We start from the raw sequence: 27,899 nt of genomic DNA, 5'->3' as shown, positions 1-27,899 counted from the left end.
GAACGTCCGAACTGACGCGGCCCCACCGCTAAGATGTGAAGCCGCTGCCAGCTGGGAGCATTTATATAAGGCTAAGTGTGTCAAAAGCTTCTAGTGGGAGTGTATCCATAGCCAACCATTACACTCAATTTACACTTTTACCTCAAACACACTTGTGGGTGTCCTAATAAGTGAGGCGGTCTTCCTTTGCAAGTTCAAAAGAGCATCAATAAAAATAGACCAATAAAAAAAAAATAAAAAAAATGACCTCATAGACACATTAAGAGAAAATGGGAATCGTTGGGTGAACTAAATGATAAGCATGTATTTAAACGGAAAACCAAAATGTGTCATTAACACTCACGTCATCTAAGTAGCTTCCTCTGTTCTTCAAACGTCAGCTTCAAGAGGTTTTGTTTAGATTGAATCAAGCCATTGTCATAACTGAAATATGAACCCCCCCCCCACCCCCAACCCCCAACCTTCCACAACCCACTTTTTTGGCGAGGACAGAAAAAGTGGTCATGGTATGACAAAGGCAGAAAAACAAACAAACCACCCGAAATGAGTTGATGTGAGCCTTGATTCTGGAAGCTTCCCCTGCGGATCTGCGGCCACATGAGCAGCTAGTGAGCTCATGGTGGGTTAAAAAAGCCGGATGGTTCTGCGCTGCTCCGTGCCGAGCCAATGTGGGCTGAGCTGAGCTGAGCTGGGATCTGGGCACAGGGGTGGTTTGCTGTGTCTGGCTTCCTATGCCTCCTCTTGTGTTTTTAATAGACAGCCTGGTCGGGGCGGTGCTCAACCGCAGCTAGAACACTGTGCTGCCATTTTGGCGATTGGCCTCAAAAACGCAGTCCCCACAGCTCCGTCGGCAATTTCAAAATAGTTCAGCCCCACCAGCTACTTCCCTACCCCCCCCCCCAGCAAAGAGGGAAACTGGAGAGAAAAAAACACCGTCTGTCAGTCGTTAGTCTTCCAGGGCCCCTGTCGGACTGCGAGTGTGGAGGAAGCACCTGTCTCGACCCCTTGATCCTCAATTCTTTGTGCAGGTGGAAAGCAAATATCTTTCCCTCCCACTGATTTCTTTCTCTCTCTCTCTCTCTCTCTCTCTCTCTTTGCAAGTGCTTCTCTTACAGTGTAGTCTCCCTCTTAAAAAAAAAATTACTATCTCATATCTGGGGTCGATTAAGACTCATTAAAAACCAGGTGATTAGTAAAGTGGGCAGAAAGTTGTATTCAGTGGTTAAATCCAGAGACAGTGGGAAAAGGTCCTGGTTCGTATTAAACAAACAGGATGTTGTGGGTACATGGCGAGTTAGTCACCTGAGCCACAAGGACGATGAAATTAGTTTTTTAAAGTTGTTCCTGTTGCAGAAAAAAAAGATTTGAAGAGAGATTTTTTTTTTGACCTTTGCAAAGCAAAGAGGTTCTTTGCTTTGCGGGGACATTTTTACTGCCGTGGAACAGGTGAACTGATCTAATTAGCCGAACCATTTGCCTCCCTGGGGCTTAAAAACAAAGCATGACAACAACAACACACACACACACACACACACACACACAAGAAAAAAAAAACCTACCAAGGGGTCCACATTCAGGATCTTTTTGTCCCTCTTGTTCTTGAAGAGAAGGCCGTTCGGGTCGTCGTAAATCACTTCAAAGTTGGGGCTGGAGTTGGACGTGGACACCTGCGTCTTCCAGTTGTAGAAGCTGTAGAAAAAAAAAAAGGTAACAATAACGATTAGATGACATTTAGCTGTTAAAAAAAAACTACAGGAAAGTAGTTTTTATGTTGCTGTCTGTCTGTGTCGCCCAGACATTTGGTTTATTTTTGCTTTTTTGGGCCCACACAGACGTTGCTTAAGAGACACATTTGAAACCCATGTATTTGAATGAAAGGATGCAACCCATAGAATTCAGGCAGGGTGGGGGAGTGCTGCGGCATGGTTTTATTTTATTTTTTTTTATTTTTTGTTGTTGTTGTCAATAAAAACAGTTGAAAATAGGTCAGCTTTAGATGAGAAACCAACAAAACCAATCTGTACTGTTGCTGACTTTGCATTCAGTCTTCTCTCTCTCTCGCCCTGTGCTGCACCTAGCGTCTTCACAGCTCCTTACAGTAGGTTTCACTGTCTAAACGGGGCCCTCAATATTCAGTATGGATGTAATATAATAATCTATTTGGGTTTCAAAGAAAAGAAAAACAGATAATAACAATGAAAAACCAATACAGATTAATTTTATAAAAGTAAGTTTTAAGAGGTTTTCCTCAGTCAGATCTCAAGGTGAGAGCTTTAAAAGTAATCAATAAAATCTATTCTAAAACTGGACGAGACAAGTAAAAACACTGTTGCAGGGATCCCGGCGCGATGAGGTGAAGGCATGTAAAATAGTGGATGTAGTGGACGCAGCGAGTCAAAACAGCCAATTCACTTCACTTGAAATTCAAAAGCATCAGGAGTTTTGCTTTAGGTTGGACCGTGATTGTCTCGTGGCCTCACTGCAACACAACACTGAAAAGAAAAGTGTGGTTCTGTTTTCCAGTCATAAGCAGAGATGAGAGTCAAGGTGTGTGAGCTTTGTAAGGTGAGCATGTTTTTTTGGATTTGAAATAGGACTCGGCGACACTTGTGTTTGCACAAAGCAAATAGCGATGTTTTGAATGTTACGTCTCTTGGTTTGAAAAACGATTTAAAGACTCCCTCCGACGAAGAACAGGTCATATGATGGTATATCATGAGTGAGATAATCATCAACACCGTGAGTGTTTCCAGCTTGAACTGTGACAGTCCAGAACCAATGACACTCTCATAAAAACAGATTCAGGGTTTCATACGTCACAAACCTAAGGAACCAATCCTGTCAACTTGTGGGGACGGGGGTAGGGGGCTAAATTCACCTGAAACCTTGTCAGTACAGAGAGAGAGAAAGAGAGAGTTAGCATTAGCACAACCGCTAACACTGTGTCAGCCACTGCCGGTTACAAGCTAACAAACAACATAAACAAATAAGAGATGCTAACTACGCTAACCGTTCTGATCCGTCTGCTAGTGTCTGGTTCTGGTCTCACCAGACTGAGTCTCTCTGATGTTTCCTCCTCTAACCGTCTTGACGCTCTTTCACCTGTCCACCTGGAGCAAGCAGGTGGTGGGCGGGGCATAAAATCATTTCTCAATGAGGAAGTAAGAGGAGATGAGCTTCAGACCCAGTTTTCTCTTTTTATGTGGGAAAACCAGGTTGAACTAAATTTCAATCATCAGTGAGTGCTACCTGACCATGTGGCAGTCTGTTTCTTTGGATCATTTTCCTCTAAAATCTCACACAGCAGGAGCAGGAGGCTTTGAAACAACATGAGCAATACACATCACATTGAGGTCACGACTCAGAGTGTTTCACGGAGGGGGGAAAAAAAACTTGACGGATTTCAGAGCATTACACAGCCACCGTTACCGTATCGATATTCAACGGCCCAGTTTTGCTTTGCAGAGGAGAGAAGGAAGGAAAGAACCTGCAGAGTTTCTGTTTCTCTTTGCAAGAGAAGGAGAGAGAAGGTACAAGTCTGTTTCCAATTTGATCTTGAGGGCGCTGTGTTGGAGTTCGCCAAGCCCGGCATTAGAGTAAAGCTGTGGGTAATAAGCAATTGAAACCAAAGAAAGGGTTGAATTCCAAAATAAATGGCCGATTAATTTACAGCATCCGATTGGATCCTGCTCTGCTTTTAGGTTTTCTGTTATTTTTGACACAGCAGAGCAGAAGTGTGCAAGTTTGTGACGGAGTCAAAGGGACACTCGTACTACGTTAATACATTTAAAGGAGTTTTTCAATTTGAGGATGTGATTATTTTTTTTTTACATTTTACTTTGATAGTGCAATAATAAAGTACAGATTCCTCAAGATCCAGTAAAAAAAAGATCCATATCAATTTGACATTCCCGCCATAAACTTTGGCAGATCTTCTCTTTGTGTTGATGTGAATCACAATGGGGCTGGTTGGGAATTGAAAACATCTCATTACGGTCGTGTTGAATCGTGCATTGTTCCCATGTTAAGGTTGGATTCGGCACAACCTTTAAGCTGAGAGGGGCCAGGCATGGAAATGAGAAAACCAAAGACACAAGTCTCAAAAATTGGTTTAACTTTGTTTAAGAAAAAAAAAAAAAAAAATAGAAAAGAAAAATCAATCTGAAATGAAATAAAAAGAAGCTCCGTCTGTTTTTAATTCATCTGATTCATTTGAAACATCTTCATGTACCAAACCACTTCTTTTTTGCACTGTACAAATTTTTATTGTTAATTTATTGTTCTGGAACATGATATATACTATGACACCTTGTTTTGAAAAGAGTTATACAAACACATACTGATATTATTATTACAGTTGTCCTGTGTTTAATTTGAAGTGTTGCTGTCCATAAGAAGATATATTTGTGGTTTTGAGAACCAAAGGCTTCTCTCTGGAGCTCTAGTAACAACAGGTCGGTGAGCCAATCAGAAGAGAGGAGGCTCTGAGCCTCTCTTCTGATTGGCTGACTGTTTTCTGAGTGATCCGATAAAAATATAGCAGATTTAAGGTAAAAACACTCAGAGAAACCAAATCCTGCAAAGGTTTGGATGGTGGGTCCAGGTGGGTGGGGCTTGGTTACTGCTTTGTTGTGACATCACAAAGTTCAGGAAGTCCTGACGGCTGGTTTTAAGGCTCAGTTTCTGAATACAGGCTGTGTGCATTTCTCTGTGGACTGAGGCTTTGATACTTTCACAGTATTAATATAGAAGCTAGACCTGATCTATAATCACACTACACATGGACAGAGACCTTTAGACTATATGGGACCTTTAAGAAAAGTTATTAGTTCTCCGTCAAGATTTTTTTTATCATACAAACTGACAAAACTTAACATATAATCAATAACAACTGCAGTAACAGACTAGGATGTTTCTCTAGCAAGTGATAAGTGTCTTATAGAGCTATACTGCCCAGGCAGTGGTGTAGTATAGTAACACAACTCCACATGTCACACGCTGAGGCACTGAAGGTTGCTTTAGCGGGCCACGGCTATTCTCCTGAAGCAGTTTGTGGTCCAAGAACAAAGTTGGACCTCAGGGAGGAAGCTCGGTGTAAATTTGGGAAGAGGGACGTTATGTCGTGTGTGTGTGTGTGTGTGTGTGGGGGGGGGGGGGGGGGGTGGTTATGAAGCTGCAGCAACAAGTTGTAAATTTGGGACCATAACTTAGTGGAATGGTGCCAGCATGCTGCAGGTCATATGGCGCTTGCTGCGATGCTTTACCGGAGCCAACCCGTGATGAACAGAAGGTATAAAGAATTAACGACCCACACTGTGTCAAATACATCTCAAAACCTACATTTATATTGTGAGAGCTCTGCAGTCTTTGAGATGTTCCCGCTGTTTGGCATGGTGTTGAGATGTTTTCTACAGGATCTGTTGCAGAGGTAATCTCTCGTGGCACATAAAACCTGTTTGCAAATATCCATTTGCATTTGGGCCGTGAAAAAATTTTCTGACTGCAACATATTAGGCATGCGTCCTACAAATTACAAGCAAACATGTAGTTCAGGCAACATAAAAACGTACCCGTGTGGCCTTTCCAAAACCCACAGACCCCTACTATGCAACTTTGGGAAATGTAAATACGTATTTTTTGCAGAATGGAATATGCAAAGGGCCAGGTATTCCAGAGACTGACTTTACTGCTCACTGCGTGGCTTTCCTGGATTGGCTACTTGTCATATTCTCAAAGACAGTTATTCTGAATAAGAGGAAAGGATCTATCTCTGGAGGCTCAAACCGAGGCTGAATATCTTGACCCAGATCTAGACCCAGATCCACCTCCAGGGAGAAAAATTCAGTCTATTCCTAGACCACATTTAAAGGCACCAAATGCAACTGAGTGCTGAACAAAGACAATAAACATCATTAAAATGAGATCGCTAAACAAATAAAAAGAAATATACTAGAAAAAAATATAAAGGCATGATCTTAACAGCATAAAGACTTAAGTCATTTTCTTTTAAAGCTTGGACTTCTTCTTCTTCTTGACCGATTCTGACTTGTGACGTTCTCTGACAGTCAAAGTTAAATGCAGTAAGTTTCATTTCACAGGTGTGAAAGCAATTAAAACACTCTCAAAAGCAATTCTGTGGTAAATATTACTATAGGACAATAACTAATGATATTATGGTATTATTGTCCTAAAGTCTTTCCATCCATCTTCTCCTGCTTATTACGGGGTCACGGTCATCAGTCCACAAAACATTTTCCCAGTAGTGTCACGAGAGAGCGGGTCTGTTCTTCGGTGACCTGCGGGGCTGCAGTGATGTTTTGGGAGGAGCAGCGGCTTCTTCTGTATCGACTCATGAACAGAGATGTAGTTTGTCTGACTGTGGACTGATGAAGAACTAAGGTCTTCGAGATGATTCTGTAACCCAGAGTCACTGACAAATTGTTGCGAGGCCTGGTTCACATCAGCTGGTGTTTCTTGTGAATGAGAAGAAAACTCAAGATCTGGAGCAAATTTACACGTAAATGGAGGGTAATTCAAAAAGCTTCACTGACCTTTTTCTCGCCACTGTATATTTTTATACGAATTTAAAACACGATGAATTTCAGAACATGTGACACCGGATAAAATCTGATGTGTCAGATATCGGTCGACTGCCTCCTGCCAGCTGTCGGAGTAATCTCATGTCCAGGAAACACATGCACGGGACGCCTTTGAACACTACACACTGTGTGGGGAAATACACTGATGCATAAAATTATAAGGTATGATAGGACAAGAGGTCTGGCATTTTTTTTCTCAAGTTGCCAACAGAGCTGAGTAAAGCAGGTTGAGAATAGACTGCAGCAATGCCCCAATTATGAAATACAAATTGAGGTTTTTCCCTTAAAATTATATTGTCTGAGACCTGCTCTCAGACATATGCATACTTCTTCTCTTTGTAAATTAGATCTGACAGTGTTTCAGTGACTATTTATACCGAGATGCCATACAACAATTAACATTTTTCTGGTCAACCACTTTTATTCCATGGTGAACCGCTTACTTTTGCTGGAGAAATGGGACAGATGTGAGATATTTTAACACTGAACATGAAAAAGACTGACGGAAAAAAAAAAAGAAGACTTTTTTTTTGAAGCAACGCCGAGAATTTCGTTCATACGTTACTTGGATGTGTTTATTGGCTCCACCTCCCTCACCGTCCCATATGAACTGTCACCGGGGCAACTAAATGCACGGTCGGTGCACATTTGGTCACAAAGAAAGCTCCTGCAGCTGGATGGCACCACACCCAGACACATGGACCAGTAAAAGTGTGAGAACCTGGATTTGGTGGAAACAATGACGGTGCTCCCAGCACCGGTTCCTGGTTCCCTATGCATTTACCATGGCTATTTGACACGTGCACTGTGTCCTTTCACTTTCCACAGTTGCCGTGCTTAGCTCTATTGTTATCTCCAGGCGGTCATTTTCCAGGGTAATGTCAACAGTCTCATTATAGGGCTCAGAGGAGCTGGACTCTCTGCGCTGGACGATGTATATCATAAAAGAGCAAATACCTAGAATGTGTATTCACTTTTTTCTGCAGAGACTGAAGAATAAAAGTCCAGTAACTGTTTCTGAAGTTAATGTTTCCAGTATAAATCACTAAAAAAGGCCTCTTCGGTGTTGAGAGGCCGAGCGTAATGGGTAGAATTTACTTTTAAGCCTTGTGGGGGTGTCATGGGTCTGAGTCAACGGCAAATCACAGATACGCATATCCAACCTACACACACCTTTAATTCATTTTCCTGTTAGTTTTGGTTTCATCTGGGAATTTCTTAATATTAAAACATGGGTGAGGTGTACCTGTCTCTATGAACCTTGGGTAATTCTGTGCTATTGATTTCATGTCTTCCTTATCTTTTTGTCAGTATTTCTATTTCTAATGGATAGAATGAGGGGAAATCAGATTAAAATAAAAAATAAATTGAATTAAAAATGATCAATAGCACAAAAATCTGATGGGAAATCAGCCTGTATCAACACTATTGTAAACTTTCTTTTACTTAAAGGGGTCTGGTGCAGAATTATGAGCTTTAACATGTTCTAGCCCCATTTGTCTCTTCTCTTTTGATTACAGGAGATATTTTCTGAGCTGTAGAGCTGAAACAATGTGTTGATTGATCGAAGAAAAGAAAACTAATATGTAATAATCAGTTAACAGTCTCATTGGTTTAATCAGGCAGAAATACCAAGCGTAACAACAAACCAGTTCCAGCTTCTTACATGTGACGATTAGCTGCTTCTTTATCTTAAATCATTTGAAACTGAACAACTTTTAGACTGGTGGTTAATGGTAGACATTTTTTTTTAACTTTTCAAAGACTAATTGATTAATCAAAAAATAACAGATTAATCAATAATAAAAATAATGGTTAATTGCAGCCCTACAAGAGGACCTTTTTTATTCTAAACTGCAGCAATCAGCCTCTTCTTGCAGCAGAAAACACAGGGACATAATGTGTATCTGTGTGTGTGTGTGTGTGTGTGTGTGTAACTGCATGATGGCACTGGTTTATTGTACAGGTTGTTACATGATGGTTATATGTGCTGCAGGGGTTTTTATTTGGTTGTGTTGATGTATCTCTATGACTGTATGTCTATGTTTTTATATTTTGTCTTTCAGTGTAAAGCACAGTGAGTTTACTTGTTAATGAAATGTGCTATATGAATAAAACTGCCATCATTACTTAAAAAACTATGGTTTTCTCTTTTTGGAAAATGGGACCAAACTGAACACAATGACCATTACACACACTGTAGACACTCACACATCCAACAGAAATGGATAGTTAAGCTAAATATCATCTACTGTTATACATTAAGGCCAAATTGCATATTTCATGTTGTTTTAATTTGCCCTCAAGTGCTCCATCAGGGCTACACACACACACACACACACACACACACACACACAGCAGTGATACAACTGGAGCTCAGGAGGCTAATAGCACCTTCACTGAGAGAGGTCGGGGGTCATCCTCTGTTTGTTAAAAGAGTCCCAAAGACTACAGGCGACCGGCCCCGATGTCTTCACTCATATTCATAGGAATGCTCACTAATGACAGCTTATCAGTCCGCTATGATAACACACTGACCACGAAGATTGATGGTCACAGATAAGAGGTTGTGTCATTGTCAGACATCCAGCCACCATTTCAGATGTTACATGTCAACGACATGGACGGAGCAGCCAATCAAACTTGGCAGGAGGTCTTGGAGGCAGAGCTGGTGGAACATTGAGTTAATCTATCAAACACAGTCCAAACAGTATCAGCGCTCAGAACAAACAGTCCGACCCCGACCCATTTAACCCCCGAGCGTCCAGCTCATAATGAAGTACGTGCGCACCGTGTGTGACGCTCGACACACACGGCGCGGAAAGTTCCGGCTTACGAGTATCCCAACCACCACCCACCGCCATTAAAGCCCGGACACAATACTTCAGGCAGAGCCGCCAAATCAGCTTTCGGAGCTGGAACAGTTTCTCTTTTGTATTAAAAGTTAATAAAATAGGACAGCAGTGCAAATATTTTCACAGCAGAGAACGAAGCCAGACACACAGGTGCGTTGCAGAGGCCCGAGCGTGGAGGCAATATGGTTTTGGCCGCGGAGGAGGCATGCGCCGTGATCGAGCCGAGCAGATCCTTCAAAGTTCAGCGTTTCAGCCGGTTGCCAAATGCACGCGGGGGGAGAGCAGGAGTGCAGGAAAGCTTCATACGATCCAGCTTCGCAAAAAGATGTTTGACTTAGAAAGGTTAATTGAATAATAAAAGGCATGGTGTTGCTTCCTTCGGATAAAAATCAGTGTATTTGTTTTGTGCAGCTAAAAAAAAAAGAAAAAAACATCTACCACAACTATAAAAATCGACTTGTTTTTAGACACAGTAACATGATTAAAGCTTTTACGCCAAACACACTGTAACAATTTAAAGAGGAAAAGAATCAATTAGGACTATACCATACATGTGAGATGCTGCCCGGCCTCTTTAAAAGTCTTTATACTAAACAGAGGGACTGGAAGAGGGAGAGATACAGGGAGGAAGGAGGGGAGCAGCCAGAGTGCATAAACAGATGGTCACTTTGCTGGGGAACATTAAATAGACATCAGAGATGCTGTAGGCACATCTGGAGTGGCAGGAAGCTGGGTACACGGAGCTGCAGATCTGTGGGATAATTAGATGAGGGTCAGGACTAGAGTGTGTGTGTGTGTGTGTGTGTGTGTGTGTGTGTGTGTGTGTGTGTCTACATTGGAAGCTCACATAAAGTAATGGAGGCAGAAATGTAACGATTAAGGTTTTAAAACAATCATGATATTGTAGAATTTAAAGAGTTTTTTTTGTGTCACGTGCGTCTGAAAGTTATTGTACCAGTATTTATAAATGTTTGTCATGAAAAGTGCATTTTTATTAACATCATTACCAATATTATTGTGTGGTTTTGTTTTATTAACCGACCCCTACATGTAAACTTTTCTACAAAATTCTGGACTTGATTTCTGATGAATTTTTTTTTACTTTACCCAGGTTTCCCAGGAGGTCAGAGGCTTACAACATATGCCTTTACAAATGATGTTTATACGACCCACCCACCCACTCTGTGTGCCTGCTAAAATAAATCAAGCCCCAGCTTTGGGCTGATTTTTGCTGCTTGCTGCTCCGATGGAGTTTGTGCGAATGCAAAGATCCTGGAGGTGACTGAGGAAAAAAACATTTACCAAAAACCAAATTAGAGAGCATGACTGTGTCAGACTCAAGCTGACAAACATCTCAAAGAGACATTTCCTTTCAGGTCCATTAATGATGAAAATCAAAATTAACAGTCTCGAGAAAACAAGCTGTTCTTCCTGTTTTTGCTACTGACGTAAACAAAGTGCATTTTGATATGGTGTGGCTTCCATAATTACACGTACTCTGAGTCGTAACTGACTGAAATAATAGAGAAAAGTGCCTTTTAAAGTGTTTAAAAAGTGTAAAAATCTTCTGCACTTGCTCTTGATCATAATTTGGAACAAAGGTAATCTCAAAGGAGAAAGTGCAGTTACATAATGTTGGAAAGTCAAAATGAATTTGGCACACCATTCTGCAGGAGCACAGATATGCTTCCCATTTTACATAATCAATATTTTCTTCCTCTTCTCGTCTTTTAAGTTCACATACTTTGCTCCAGGGAGATACTCTGCTACTGCTCCTTTTCTTCTTCTTCTTCTTTTTTTTTTTTTTCCTGGAGACATTGCAGACTGTGTATGTGAACCTATCCACCCTTCCTTGCTGGAGGTGGGAGGTAGAGGCCAGAGCTGGCGCTGGTGTCGCTGCTCTGTGTTCTTTGTGGCTGAGGAGGAGGAGGAGGGACAGGATTCAGAGTCCTGCGGTGGGAGGTTTAGTGCACTGAGTGGGCAGCAGCTCCAGCATCTGCTCCCTCTTAGCGGCAACCACACTGGGTGTTATTGTTCCCAACAGAGATGAAAAAAAAAAAAATGAGGGGTGGGGGGGGGGGGTGACATGGAGGGGAGGGGGAGAGGTAGCAAAGCATGGAACACGAGGTTAGAAAAGTTGAAAATAAAGATAGAGAGATGTGTAAATCTGATGAAGTAGAGTTTCAGCGGGTGAAGAAAGAAACAGAGGGGGGGGGGGTGAAGTCAGATGTCAGATGGAGGGAGGGCAGGGAGACCTGTCGAAGGGGGGGATGCCTCGTAAAAGCATCATTAGGGAGTAGGCTGTACCTCCAGGCGTGCTCGCCCAATGACTCACACCTACAGCTTGTTAGGGGCTTCCACTCGCCGGAGAGGAGGTCGGGTTCAAGGCCACGAGCCGGGTTGTGCGTCAGGACACATGGTGAGAAATGGATAAATAAAACAACAAAGCTTTGCATGTCTGACACTTTGGTTTCAAAGAAAGGGAAAACCACTTCCAAAAATAAAACGCAGACCGTCTCTTAACTGCTGCGGCAGTTAAAAGACGGTTTCCTGTAAACCAGAGATATCGTGGTTTGAATAATAACATACACACTGAGCTTATAAAACTGGAAATCTCTGTGATTTATTAAAGGACTAACATGCATATTGTAATTATAAAACTTTAAAACTCTGTGATTTGTTATATGAAGCTGCATATAATGTCAAACCGGTGCCATGAGTGTCCGTGTTCTGCCCGGTGTCACTGAGGTTATACAGGTTGCATGCCATTTGGCTGAACTCTGAACAAAACCATGTACTACACGTTCTCACCCCTGTCCGGTTGTGTTTGTCCTCATGGGATTTCTCGCACGTATCTGAAATGTTGGCGATATGTTACTATGCACGAGTGTGTGGAATGTGGGAATGGTTTTGGCTGCGGTACTTTGCTGACATCTCTGTGTGTGCACAGCTCTCCTCACGGGCAACGGACGATGAAGATGTTACCTGCGCCCGCTGAGGGGATACAAGCTAGATTTTAGCTTGCACCTGTAAGGTCAGCAGTTCGTTTGTGGCCGGTGCTGAGGATTGTGTGACTGGCACTGATGCATGTGGTTGTACAACATATAGCACATGATGCATCTTGGGTAAATGTGCCAGATTCAAAGCGCTTGACAACTTTGGTATCAAGCTCTGATGCTGTTTATTAATTGTCTTTTTTGATATTTCCAAAAGTCACAATTTTTCTAATTCTGCACCACGCATCACCGTATTTGATGATGGTTAGATTTTAATTGTAAAGATTTTACTAACTTGTCTTAAATATGCATGATCATGAATCTTTAACCATGCTACTCTTCATATTTTTTATATATTCTCACAGAAAGTTTACATGCAGATGGGTGACAAAATAATGGAAACATAAAGTGTCTTAGTAAACTGCTGTTCCACCTTCAGCTTCCAAAAGAGCTTCATCACTCCCTCGTCGTACATTCTCCAGGTCTCTGAACTCTCCTGAAGGGATGAACAACACTCTACCAAAAGATATTCTCTCATTTGGTGATTTTATGACGGTGGTAGAGAGAACTGTCTGACACATTATGCCAAGGTGTTCAGTTGGGTTTAGATCTGGAGACTGTGAAGACCATTAGCGATGGGTTGACTAAGTCTCCAGAAGGTCAAATGTAAATGAAAGGCAAAAAGAAAGGACACCTTCTCAACACAAAGCTCAAAACATATCACTAATTTCATTATGGGGGTATCTGCATTTGTTATGACTGCACTCCTTTATTTGGTTATTCCTTTAATGTTAAGCGGTTTCAGACTTTTGGACCAACAATACATTAAGAACTCATCAGATTCGATTGTCATAATCCAAAGATATTGAGTTTAATATAATATTTAAAAACAAAAAGGAACAAAAATGAAACTGGGATCAATGCATGTTTGGCATTTTTGTTTTAAAACACAACTTTAAGGAATAAAAAGATTCTCAACTGTGTCGCAGGTTGATTTTCCGTCAGTTGATTTATTGTTTCAGCTCTACACCTGAACTTTCCCACAGGAGCCTTGTCCCCCATCAAACCAGCAAGCTCAACAAGTAAATTAGTCAATCAGGCGATATCGTTATCTAGTTTAATCTCGAGGCGATAAAATCTATTACATTTATCTGTGATGACAAATTCACTGCACATTAAAAGAAGATCAAAATCTCATGGTTTAAACCTGCTTTAATCTTGACTCTAATCATGTCTGTCTTGTCCAGACAGGTTCAGCACTTTGGCAGCTCCACTCAGCTTTACTTACAGCACTGTATATTTATTCCACATCTGTGCTGAAGCCACAATGGCTGGTGCTGTACATACTTACTATACCGGCCCTTTGCACAGCTCCTTCCAAGCCTATATTGGCCTCTCACGTCAACCTGAATCTTTAATCCTGGATAATAAGATTTCCTTACCCTTCAAATCTTGTCAAATCCCACTCAGAGTCAAGGCCTCCCCAACCAACATGGACATGTTACAATGGAAGGAGACTTACCATAAATCCGAACGTCCTGGCATGAGCCTCTTCTTTCCGCTGAAATATGGTTCGAAATCTTGGGTCTTGAGTCTGTGGGCGTAGTCTATATAGCCGGATACTTCCTGTCCAAGAGTATTATGATCCCTTATGAAAATGACCGACTGTAAAAAAAAAAAAAAAAAGAGAGAGAAAAAGAAGGAAACCCTCTGTGTAAATAATCATGGCCATCAAACCTCTCTTGAGTAAAAGCCAGGAGGGCCGATGTCACTTGTTAAAAGTGGACATATAGAGGGGATCTGTTACAAATCCTCCCACTTTGAAATACGAAGACTCATGTTATACTTTTGAATCGGGTTCAAATCAGAAACGACTCCAACTTGTGTCGTCGGCGCTGCCGTTGCCGTCACCGTCCCACGGTGGCCCAGGATCACCGAGGCGGGATGTCTATAGAGTATCCTGCTCAGATAAGTGCGTGGGACCCGAGCTGAGTCCTTCAACTTACAGTAACTAGAGTCCCAGTTCCGTTCCAACACACCTACGGTCGGGGCGAGAATGTAGCTTGAAATTACATGAAATGTGGAGTCCTGAGTTAAAACTTAATACTGTAAGTTGTGCTAATAGTTGAGGGACTTTCTGGTATAAGAAATAAATAAATAGGGCATCCCTATGACAGACTGAGCCTTAGAGAAACTTGTGGAACTTCTAGATTCAAATTCCCCCGAACCTTGATAGTCATTCTGTTTCTCCATATTCTAACTCTACTACTTCTTCCGTGTACTACTTCTTGAGATTTCTCCATGTTTTCCGTTAAGATTTTTCGTTGTATGTTGAATTTTTCTGTTTGAGGGTCTAAGGATGGAGGGAGTCATATGCTGTGCTGATTGTAAAACCCTTGTGATTTTGTGCAAAATAAAATCGAATGACTTGACTAGTATCGGTTGAGGAATATAACAATCACCAGTGTGATGGACCTATCAACCTTCCTGGTTCAGATGTAGCCGTGACGGTAGCACGCCAAGTTTCCTCTTTACAAAACAAACTCAAACTAGTAAAAATGACAGTGAATGAATACAAATGATAGACTGGTGCCTTAATGTTTAGGTCTCTGAACTCAATCTGACGTGAAGGAGTTCGCCGACAGTAGAAGTCGCTTGTCCCTACCCTTGGATACAATCCATAGGAGCGTACCAGCAGCAGGCATATTGGATCTTTGTTGTCATGGTAACGGTAATAAACACACAGTTAAGGCTGTGGAACGGTCGCTGTTTGGTTAGGTTTAGGAAAAGATGGTGGTTTGGGTTAAAGGACGGACTTCCCTAAGGTTAGAGGAACCTTCATCGTCATGGTTACAATAATCACCAGACACAGTTCAGGTTGTGGAACAGTCATGGATAAAAGAAACAATGCTCATTATCAGTTTTGCATAGGAAACGAACAGCAGTTTCCTGAGTACAAGTTCCCAGTCATTCACTCCCTGACTTCCTCCTTCTGTCCCGTCATAATTATGACATAAAAAGTAAGTATGGGTCATAATAAGCTGCTTGCACAGACGACCGATGGGCTTCTTTTCTTACAGGACAGGAAAGTCTCCAAAAAGGGGGCGCACAGACACAAGACCTGAGGATACTTCAGCCCGATCTAAAATGTGAAAATACACATGATCACAGCTGCTGATGCTTCAACCCATTCAGGTATGAGAATTATAAAAATAAGGCACAGTCACTAACGAAGAAGAAGTACGAAGAAATCAAAAGTGGATAATGTTAAGCTTACAATATGAAAGCAACAGGACAAAACTGTCTGAGCTTTTCATAAACTGTTGAAAAACAACCCTGGGGCTCTTTATAGTCCAAACACTGATTTCTGATTAGAAGACAATGAGTAAGAGCAAAAAAAAAAAAAAAAAAGGTTTGAATTTCTCCAAACAAAACAAATAAATTTCCCAGCTGCTCATCAGATCCCAGGTCTTTGAAGTGAGCTCAAACCAGACACAACCTGGGAAAAAAAAACAGGATGACAAATGGTTTTTGTCACCTGATTCAGACAAAGCAAATGAAAGGCAAGTTGTCGAAAGCCCCCTCGGGTGACAGAAGAACATGAAATGATCTTTTCATGTCGATTTGATGGTTTAGATAACACATGATGACAATGGATGAGAAGAACTCGGGACAGAGAGCACACTCAGGTGTGAAGAGGTTGTTGTGTCTGCCTTCACAAAGATAAAAAAAGCCTTTCTTTCTTTCTCGCCTTGAGAGAGGAGGACTCCCTTTGTGTCCCACTTGTCTTGTTTACTGTGAGCATGAATGAGTCCCACTTGTCGGCCTACAGTAACGCAGAAAGAGGATCCAAGCGGAATACCTCGGCTAGTGATATCACATTTGTATAACTGTCAGGACACGGGCCATCTGTGGATCCCTTCACTAAAAAGGCGTGAGATAACTAGCGCTCCAGAGCTCAGAAGAAAAGAGGGTTCCTTTCTCTACGTCTCTCAAACGTTTAAAACAGATGCTATCAGGTTTACAGCTGGCTGGAGGCCTGGGCTAGATACCCTATCTACTGGCTTCTGTCCTCGCGCAGCCAGCCTTGAAAAGACATTATCAGGTGGACCTGGCAAAAGGAGGCCAGCGACATTTGGTTTGTGGTGATAAAAAACATCAGTTAAGTTGGTCTTTAGTGGATTAATCAATTAAGGACAGTCCGCCAAATGAGCCAGTGACTGTCCCACACTGTAAAAGTTTAAAGATCTTACTCGAATCAGTTTTGGTCCTGGGACGTTTGAGCCAATTAACTTGTTTGAATTTGAAAAAATTTAAATTGTGTACAGTGAATCACCAAAATGGTGGACATACAGACGTATTAAAAGTCCATAATCATAACTTGTGTGAACGTCACATAATAAAAATGTTTTGTAGTCTATGTAACACATTGAAGATAATGCCAGTTCTTAGATTTCAAGACTAATTCTTATTACTTATGACGATGATGATGATAATGATGTAATGGCTGTGAAAATGGCAACGCTGCTAAACTATGTAAAGTACGTTATTCAAGTTACAACCAAAGTGAGTGCACCAATGTTGGCAAGTATTGTTCAATGCACAGGAGAACTGTGTGTGTTTTACTTTTCACCCTTTTTTTTGTTTCCAAAATAAGTTATTGTCGCTTCTTTATGGATAAAACCCAAGTATTGCGGTATGTGTCATTTTTTATTGTAATATAAACATGAATATCCTAATATGGTCAATTATGACACTGAGGCAAAAAAAACAAAACAAATCTCTGACAGTGGACAAGTATATATCGTGTCACAGCCCAACTGTACGCCAGTATAAAGTTAACATAGTAAGGTCAGATATAAGTTTTTTGTTTTTTTAAATCCATCTGCTCTTTTAAAAACATCCATGTATTTTTCAGTGAAAACTGCTGAAAGAAAAATGTACACATAACTTCTCTTTTTTTTTTACTAACTCGCCTCTGACAGGTAAGCCAAAGTTCATTTCTCTCTCAGGGAACTGGAGGAGCAGAACGATCCAGTCAGACTCGCTTATTTGCTGCAAACAAGCAACAGGAGTTTCCAGCGTCGGTGTGTGGGAGGGAGACCGTGGGGACCTCCACCTTACACCATGGAAAACAAGTGGAAGCCTTACGTCACCTGCCAGCAATTACCAAGAACAGGTGCTGTGACCTCACAGGGCAGCGAGCGAGAGGCCCCCGCTTTATGGCAAACATCAGTCTGGTTAGTGCCTGAGAAGCGGAGCGCGGCACAGGTCCCAGGTAGAGACTCTGTCCCTTTGTGATACTCTATATTCAGTTTGCTCCTCTTTGAAACTCTTTCTCGCGTGTACACAGTTGAAATTTCACCTGGCTGGAAGCAAAACACCAGTGACCTTAAGATGAAGGTTACATAAACCCATAAAGAACAGTAGACTGGGGGTTTCCTTTAAATCCATGATCCATGCAGTTAATAAACACAACAAAGCATCTCAAATCCTCACGGGTACCCCACCCTCAAAGAATCCACTATGAACATGTTTATGTGCTCAGAAACAAACAGTGAAACTTGAACAGTGTTGACAATTGTAATTATTGAGGTCTGTGAAAACTGTGGAGGGATCCCCATGCCTCTTGACAATAAGTAAAACCCACACAGATGTGAACTGTGGCTAATCTTTCAAAGGCCCACGGCTCAAAGAGAGGGATTTACAAATTCAAGTCAAACAGAAGCTGACAGCAGGCTGACACGTAGTGCGCCCCTCCTTTGTGCTTTGACAATGTCCTACAGGTGAGGACACAATGGCCGGACCACCTGACATCCTGTGCCATGAGGAGTGTGTGTCCTCATGAATGTATGTGTGTGTGTGTGTGTGTGTGTGTGTGTGTGTGTGAGACACAGAGAGAACACAAATGTCTGAAGAGAGCTAACTAGAGCTATTGTTATACCCAATACTTCCTATTTGAAATTTTTGACAACTTTAAATTCCTGCCCAGCTTTGAAATTATTTAAAACATTTTTTTTAAAAGGTGCTACAGTTTTTGTAATTTTTGCTATTGCTACATAGCTAATGTTAGCATTAGCAGCTTTTTACTTACCAGTCTAGAACAAACGTTACATGAGCAAAATAAAAACTTCCTTTACTCACGGTGGAAAGCAACCCCTTGTGTTTTCTTTCTATTTCTATCACTTCTTTTCTTCTACTGGAGTTAGCATGCTAACCAACTAGCCACAGCCTAGTTGGCCCTTCACGTCACAACAATGGCTAAAGCTCTCAGCAAAACCTGTAAGTAAACAGCTGTTAATGTTGGCTATGTAGCATTAGCAAAACTTACAAATAGCTCCTTTTAAATATTTTTCAAATATTTCAAAGCTGTAGTAGTAAAATTTTTAAGTATATCAAGTATAAGAATAAGTGAATAAGATTACATATCTGACCAAACAAGACTGGTAGGCTAGAGGCTATTAATGCTAACGCTGGCTGGGTAGCAATAGCAAAGTTTACAAATAGCTTTAACTTAGCATCTTTTGTTTTTAAAAGATTTCTGTACATTAACATTTCTAAATGTAAGATTTTCTTTTACTATAATCATGGTTCTAAAGTTGGAACATTTCATACATAATGCTACTGTACCTACAGTTTTATTACTGGTTAGAATATCTTTTTAAAGCAGTTTTTCTTTGCTAAAGTAATAATTTAGTGTATAAAATGTTTGTTTCTGACCAACAGACAAAAGTTAAATCAATTAAATCAAATCAAATAATTAAACCTGTGTACAGCACTGACTGTTTGTACTTTAACTACCCCTCACACATACACACACTGACACCACCAACCTGTCTGCCGGCCCCCATGGCCCCCTCCTGCCCCCATCCTCCAGCCCACCTCTGCCCACACCAACCCCCCTCCCCTCCCCCCAGTCCCTGGGAACAATCCTGCAGTGTCAGGGAGCTGTGCAGGTGTCTTGCGGTGTCAGCTGCCATACTGTTTATTATTGGTGGGCTGTGCTTTAGGAGGAATCCCGGGCCATCACTAACAACTGTGTAAATTTGTTGGGGTAAGGAAAACACGGCCTGTACTACAGGAATGTTTTTAGGTGGGAGCCCTTTTTCTGGCAGACTTTACCCTTGTCCCCTTTCTGGATATTCCTCGAGGAGTGTGTGTGTGTGTGTGTGTGTGTGTGTGTGTGTGTGTGTGTGTGTGTGTCTATGTTTTTCAGGCAGCTTGGGGAGGGGTTCAAAAATAAGATGAGGAGGGGGTCCTGGCTTATTTGACTTAAAAAGGGACTTCACGCAGCCATCTTGTGTAACAGATGCCACGGTAGAGACCATATGTGCTGAGGTGTGTTGCAGCCAGGGGCATCTACCTGAATCACACTTCCTGCAGGATGTGACTCAGAGCCAGAGCTCGCTCTCTGAAGAGTTTGAACCAGGTCATCAAAGTCGCTAACCTACATCGGCTGGCATCAACTTAGCTCCTCCGACTTTGTGTTCATTAAATTCTAACGCGGATGTCATGTTGAGCATGTTCTTAGGAACCAGATTACGCTCCTTTTGATATAATAATTCCAATAACAGCAAATTATTATGAATGTTGACACTAAGATAACACACCAAAGAAAATGTGAGCAATGCAAGAGGTATTATATGTCTTCAGATTTCAAGAACAGGCTGTCATCGTTATTCAAAACAAACTAGAACAACATTATGAACTCAATGAGAATGGATTAGTATTTAAAGAGATGACTGTTGAATGTAACATAACATGGAACGTGAATATATTAAAACCGTATATGGAACCCACTAGAGGCATAATAATAAATGATACATCATTTTTAATCTCAACACCATTAAAAGAATGGAAACTCACAACTACACAAACCGTTCTTTCTCTGGGAAAGACTAAATGAGAACTAATCTCATGTTTAAACAGCTGTATCTGGTGGTTGATTTAAATTATCTTGATTTTTTTATATCATCTTCTGCGGTCATTAGGCAAATAATTTACAATATCTCACCTGCATTAGTGTTAACAATGCAAAAAATATGTTTAACACTTCTATTTGAACCACTGATCTCTGCATAAACAGTGTTAAAATGGCCGAGCAGCTGAATTCTGTTTCTACCAGAGCTTCTTGGCGAGACATTAGGTACTGAGCTGCGCAGATAGCACACACAAACATGCCTATTGTATGGACTCACTCTTTGTGAAATGTGTTGGAGTGTGCCTTCTAGATACAAGCGCAGGGTTGTGAGCTGTTTGCACAGTGCTGTGAGTCACCATAATCTGTTTGAGCACCCTTTAACATACCCTCTCATCATAACCCTCCACATGGGCTGCTGATAGACTGCAGCCACCCTTCCCAGACCTCCCTACACTCTCTCCTGGCAAATGCTGCAGCTTTTCCATCCACTGAAAAGTCCAAAAGCAAGTTTAATTTTAAAACAGGTCTATATATCTACAAAAATAAATAAAGGCTGGGGCTTTGATTGTTTCCGTCCTGGAAAAGGGATGAACCCTTTTTCAGTTCTGCCCCACAGATTCAGTGGCCACTATGACTTCAAATATTTGCGTCTTTACAATGCAAACATGGTATTTTAAACCTCGTCATTTCTGTCACCGTCTGGGATCCCACTGTGCCATCATTTCACTGACATACCTCACTGTCACATAGATCTACGGCTTTCTACAGCTTCTTGTTGTAATTGTCATAACAGGCCTGATTGTGTGTGCATGCAATAAAGATGGAAATAATCAAAAGACATTTCTTTTTTTCCTTTCGTTTATAATTACAGGGTGTGTCACTAGACAGATGTCTTGGCACCGGATACAAAAATGCACAAGTGAACTGTTCAAAAGGACTTTTTGCTCTGCACTGTGGTTTAATGTTATATCTGTATTCTCTTAAAGCCCTGCACAAAGGCCCGGCCAGACCACACAAAAAGGTGTAAAGAAACGTTTGCTTTATTCTGTGCAATGCATTGGATTAGAGGCTTTTTTCTCTCTCTCTCTCTCTCTTTCTGTTAAATTACTTCTCCTTTGTAGCTCACCTCTGCTCATTCCTTCTCAAATATTTGAACTTATTCCATTTAAGTTTTGTAAATGATCTACTACAACAATAAATTACTTTACTGTCAGATTCCCATTGGCTTTATTTTGTTTCTCTTCTTCCTAGAGATCTGGGTTGTAACAGCGTGTATGAGTGTGTGTGTGGTTTTGCACATCAAATAAAGGGCGTGTTGGTGCATGCGCTATGCAAGAGCTTGGTTGTTCATTTGTTTGTCGTTCTATGTCCTCGAAGACCACAAGTATTTCCATAATTTGGGAAATTCTGGGAAGTATGCAAAACCTGCCTGAAGGATATTTGACCTAAGGCCCAGATTAGGTAATAATGCAACATATACAGCACGTTTCCAAGTGATGCATGGCAAATACGGATGCTAGAATACGAGGATGTTTGGTTGCTGTTTAGACGTCAGTTAAGCAAAAAAATTGCATTTGTTTACCTCATGTGTTCTCCATCTGCATCCATAAACAGACTGCACGGCTGTTTGTGCAAGAGACGAAGTAAATAAATCCAGAAGCAGGTGTCCTCCTATTGGGCTCTCTAAACACCCAATGGTGGACAGCTACGCCCAGTGAGGTTAGCCATGAGGGCAGAACGACCGTGGCCAGATACCAAAGGGGAAGCGGCTCAAGTCAATCAGTAAGGAAGGCAAGGCAGCTAGCTCAACCCATAGGCTCGCGTTGGCCTCTGTCTTTTTTGGAGAACCCGCCAGTAAAGGCATCACCACAAAATAAGTGGCTTGAACCCACACACTTCAAATTACAGGGCACTCAGAATCAGAAAATGCTATCCTGCTTTTCGCAATTGGTGTTTTAGAAATTCTATTAAAACCTCCTTAGCTTGGCCCACGGTGCAGCTTTGCTGTTTTCCTCCGACTGCGTCAGTTCACGTTGGTCTGGAGGAACAGTGCACTCTTTCATTGTCCGCACAAACAATGCATTTCAATGTACTGTAGACATGGTGGCATGAAAACACTGTAGCCTGACAGAAAAAGCAGCAGCATGACCTGGAAGTTACAGTTGCCTTTGGAAGACGTGTTGGACGTGCCTATTAAACTGTAGAGCTCAATGGGAAAGAGCAACATAGTCACACCATGCTCTTACTGTAGTAGAGCCAAAGCAACTTCCTGTTGCAGCATAAATGCTGTGATGGACCAGTTTCCTAAAACCAAAGTCTAATAGTCCTTCACATCACATGTAATACTGTTTTTCATTTCTTCCTCTGTCAACTAAGGGAAAGTATTACTTAAAGTTCCATATTTTACACTTTTCTAGTATTTTATTTGAAGTGTTGATCCACAATAAGATATAACCATCTCAGTGTAGTTTTACATCTCCTCTCTCAGGCTTCTCTCTGGAGCTCTAGTAACAACAGGTCGGCGAGCCAATCAGAAGAGAGGAGGCTCTGAGCCTGAGTGATGTAATAAAAATATAGCAGATTTCAGGTAAAAAAAATTCAGAGAAACCAAATCCTGCAAGGTTGGATGGTGGATCCAGGTGGGCGGGGCTTGGTGTGTGGCTGAGAGCTGTTATTGCATTGTTGTGACATCACAAAGTTGAGGAAGTCCTGACGGCTGGTTTTAAGGCTCAGTTTCTGAATACAGGCTGTGTGCATTTCTCTGTGGACTTTGATACTTTCACAGTGTGAATATAGAAGCTAGACCTGCTTTATGATCAAACAACACATGGACATCTGCCTTTATATAGTATCAGACCTTTAAAACTCAAACCTAGAAGACAGAAAAGCAGACGGAAAAAAATCCATGTGCAATAAATGGAGAGGTGTGACGAAGCAGTGATGTTCTTTTGCAAGATTTATATCAGTTTACCATCTGCTCTACATTTTTATAAAAGCACTTTTTCTAGACCTGGTTGCTCTCACTACCACAGAAACCAAATTACAGTGCCCAGATCTCACTGCTCCATCAACAGACAAAGAGACGAAGTGATCGGTAACCTGATGGAATCACAAGTATGCAGCCCGTTAGGAGAGTTAAAGGTTTGAAATCCTTGGCAGGTGGCAGACATTTTCCTGGTCTCCGCAACTGCAGCTGATAAAGACCTTCCCCATATGGAGAATAAGCTGTCAAGTCTGACAGGTGGCATCACTTACAGCGCAGAGCCCTGTAACAGAAAAGGGGTAAAGTTTCTGCTCCCTGGAAGAGAGAAAAAAAAAAATCCTGCCCCTACAGTAAATTAGTCGCATGCCGGAATTCAGGGAGGAATTACGGGTTGAGAATAGCAGGCGGGTCTGGCACATGTGGTCAAAACACAAATCAGTCAAACGCCATCTCAGCTACAGATTTCAGACACCAAAGTGACCAAGCAAGGCATATCTTTTCCCTCCCCTCCACTCCTACAATCATTTTCCACATTCCACTGGCTTTTAAATTACCAGTGGGAAGAAGAATACAAGTTTAGCTTAAAATATATGTGAAAGCAGCGCAACAGAGCTGCTCGTCCACTGGTGAGTTTTTGCGAAAGCTTTTTCTAAAGAAATGCAAAACCGGGATTATGGTGTCATTAACTCTGTGGGCACTTTAATCCTTTCTGTTGCATTTCCTGTCCTGTTTGAGGACCCGAGTCTTTTATCTTAATGCGTAAGTCTGAGGGCTAAACTTGGCTGAGCTGGCACATCGCAGCAACTGTCCACATGTCTCGACTCTCTGGAAATATCACCAAAGATTTAATTTACATGATAAAAATGATACCGCAAGATAAAAAAGAAACTATTCTGAGGTTTCACGGCTCAACATAACGTGTGTGAGATAGATGTTTACGCCTTCATTCAGCGTCTATGTCACATGAGCAGATACAGGTTCTGCTTCAAGAATCTAGGGCGGACTCTAACTAGTATATTGCAACAAAAATCTTAACTTTCTCCAAACCAACAGTTGCTGTTTACTTAAAAAATGAATGCAGCACCGTGGATTACTGGATGTTAAATAGCCCATCTGTCTAGGAGCAGAGTTTTTGACAGTTAACACGGAGTGAAGAGGCGCTCCTTCAGGTTGCCATGTTGGTTCTCTCACACAAGAACGATTTGTAGACAGTGTAATTGTGCAGAATAATTAACTGTAACATCAAATTATTGTTTCTATGTATACTCCTAAAGCCGTTTTAACTTCATTATTAGAGGAAGATTCGATCTCAGTTGTCAATACTAAAACTGTGAGTCATAACCTTGTTGAGAGCCTTTGCGGTGTACATTTCAGGTCAGTTCAGGCTTCAACTTTGACACCACATGCTCTTCACATGCACAAACTTGTACAAATAAAAAGCCATTTTGCAAACTTAGGTCTTTTCTTCATTCTAGGAAAACAGTATTATTTTGAGAATTAAAGGAAGGCCTGCATCACCTGCAGGAACTGTGGTAAACCACCGACAACACAACACTGATGACGTTCAGACCAAATATGCTTTAGATAAAGAGAACGTGTCACTTACTTGATGCATGGTAGCAGCTTAAAGTTTGTGTAGAAGACATTAGATAGATTTTGATTTCCATAAAAAATAATGAGTTGGTTAATCTATGAGTATGAGCTAGTGCTAGTAAAGGCCACTAAAGGTAGAGTACAAAAACACTCTCAAACACCTTTAAAGCATCACACTTCGTTGCACATTCAGATGAAAAAGTTGAGTTTAACTCGATTAACCAGCTGCTTATTTGATCAGATTTGTTGGAGGTGACGATTCTGGTGTGCTCTAATTTCATTTGGCACAATCCCACACTGTTATAACTGTTATCACTCCAAACCTAAATGACTCAAATATGACGGCAAGTACGTCAACATTGGCAACCAAAGGCTGATGACTAACGGCCTCATTTAGATACCAAAGACTGGCTGTGGTCATTTGCGGAAAAGTCTTCATAGGAAAAATGGAAATGAAATATAAGTAATAATAAGTTACAACATCTTCTCAAGTACAGCCAGAGAAAGGTGAACTCCTTCACCTTAATCACTGCTAAACTCTTATGACAGAGAGCAAGAAAACCAAAACTCCAAAGAAAACAGATGTATACCTGCAGCGGATGTTGTCTATATTTAATTATTCACTCCGAATTGTCTCCCCCTCAGGTATAACAGGACGAATGGAGCTGTAAGGATGATGGACTGTGAGTATTCACCTTTAAAAGTACACAAGATGAACACACCTAAACACTGAAATGCTTACACCCAGATATCTGCTTGTGCAGGTGTGTGAAACCTGTAACAGCTTGTGAGATTTGTAAAGCAAAGCACTGATCAAGATCCGCGTCCCTGAAAATTCGTTTGTGAATGTTTGACATAAAAGTCTTGAGGTTTCTCTTGTCTTTGCTTCTGTGTGTGTGTGTGTGTGTGTGTGTGTGTGTGTGTGTGTGTGTGTGTGTGTGTGTGGGGGGGTGCTCAGAGTATAAGCTGCTGTGTTTTCTTGGGAGGGGAACAAAGGCGGGAGCTTCAGGTAACCGTGGCTGTGTTAAGGATTTTCTTTTTTCTCATGCGTCTGTGTGAAAAAGGGGGGCACGCAAACAATGGTACCATCTGTATAAAGATGCCACAAACAATAATGTTAACCTTGAATGTGATAATTCCTCCAAAACATATGTGGAGAAGCAAATTTGTAGCGTGCAAATGTTTGTTGTAGGAGGCAGGATTGCTTTTTATGACTACAGAGATTTTACAAAGATATTACAAACTGGTGGAATACAGTATGGTACAACTCATTTTCATAGCATGCTGGTTTTGTAGTGAGTATAATAAGAAGTTAATGTAAGAAAAACACACCTTTTCAAACATATTTAATCTTTTTCCTAATTTAGTTTGTATTTTATGACTTGTACTTGCATTTTATCTTTCACTGTGTGCTGTAAGGTGTCCTTGAGTGCCTTGAAAAGTGCCTAAAAATAAAATGTATTATTATCATTGTTATTATTATTAAATATACTGTTAAAATGGACCTATATAAGACCGTGATCTTCCAAACCCCTAATACTTTTTATTTTTAATTATTATTATTATTTGAGGAGTTCCTGGAGTTGTTTCACCGTCATCCACAATTCATTTCAAATCTTTGCAGCTGTGATTAGCTTCCCATTTTCTTTATGCAACACACTGAGGTAGATTTGGGCTGATATTCGATAATATCAAATATCACGATATTTCCCGCCTATCAAAACATTTTTTTGTCTGTATTGCTGCTCTGTGAGACCCTCATTTGACTGCTTTGCTCTGGTATGTGACTGTTGTTCAGTGGCAGAATCGCTTATACTTGAAATTACATATAATTATATATTATTAAAAATAAAAAAAAACCCTCAACTTAAAATACAACAATATTTTGATAAATGATAATATTTCATATAGCAGTATTTTAGTGGGACAGTGTTGAGATATTAAATTTTGGATATTGCCCCAAGCCTACACTGAGGGGCAGTAGTGTTAGCTCAAATCAAGTGACTCTATCTTTCATGCATGAACACTACATACTCAGAATCTACTTTGAACTATTATGGAATTGGGTCACAGCTACAGTATGTCCTCAGCATGGAGGGACGGCGTCTGTACAACACAGAGACGACAGGCAGTGACTGATGCTAAACTGCACATTACAAACATCCTGTAAGTCGTTCGACTGGAAACAGAAACAAATTCACCCTGGTGGGTCCAAATACTTGTCATTGTCACCTTGGAGACAAATCATTGTAATGTGGTTCGAATTATTGCACAGTTACCCACAGTGCAGCTATGCAGAAATTACACAGTGCCCTTAGTTCTAAAGTGGGCACGAACTCGGCTGCCACAAACAACTTTATTTTTGAGTGCACTCCCTTCCTGTTATTTGAGACGGATGTTTTAACAGATTTTTGAGTGGAGGCAAGTACATGTTACACTGGTCAGCTGCATCTGCAGCTCAACGAGATACAGCAGTGCCCCGAGCTCACAAAGTTACTACTTTAAGTCCAGATGTTGGCCACGGGAACCACATGACGATGATCCAGCAGTAGTAAACACATTCCAATCTTTCCCTCCAACACCTATTAGAGTTTAAAGAGAAACCAGCACCATCCATATCTGAGCGTTTACTTCACAGGTTATGTGGAGAAAGTCTCATTTGAGTCTTACTGGAAAACTTTCTGTCAAAGAAATGTGACAATTACATTCACTCAAAACACACTCAAATAAATCAGTGCTCTTCAAGTTCATCTAGGAGTAATAAGACACAGCAGTGGCTTTTACTGCGTTACACTGATGTACACCACACCAACTAGATTGAGAGTTTTGCATTAGGGCTGAACAGCTGATCCAAATGTTATTGAAATCACAACATGTGCAATAGTGCAATAAGCAAATCACGAGAGCTGCAGTTTCTTTGATAAAGCTAAAATACGTCACAACAAACATAAA

The 27,899-nt window shown here is 41.1% G+C and overlaps 1 protein-coding gene across 1 annotated transcript in view; it reads right to left on the bottom strand.

Annotated features, from left to right (window-relative positions):
* cunh4orf22 (chromosome unknown C4orf22 homolog) overlaps window positions 1-27,899 on the bottom strand; it is a 74,278-nt gene that overhangs the window by 1,038 nt on the left and 45,341 nt on the right. Inside the window, exons 4-5 of the mRNA XM_022753766.1 lie at window positions 13,973-14,115; window positions 1,560-1,689 (exon numbers count right to left, since the gene is read on the bottom strand). Coding sequence (XP_022609487.1) covers window positions 1,560-1,689; window positions 13,973-14,115 — 273 coding nt within the window. The remainder of the gene's footprint in view (window positions 1-1,559; window positions 1,690-13,972; window positions 14,116-27,899) is intronic.

This window comes from Seriola dumerili, unplaced genomic scaffold (genome assembly GCF_002260705.1).
Source record: "Seriola dumerili isolate Sdu_G_001 unplaced genomic scaffold, Sdu_1.0 BDQW01000193.1, whole genome shotgun sequence".
Taxonomy (NCBI): Eukaryota; Metazoa; Chordata; class Actinopteri; order Carangiformes; family Carangidae; genus Seriola; species Seriola dumerili.
The sequence above is the reverse complement of the archived record's forward strand: the minus strand, read 5'-3'. Positions and strand labels throughout refer to the sequence as shown.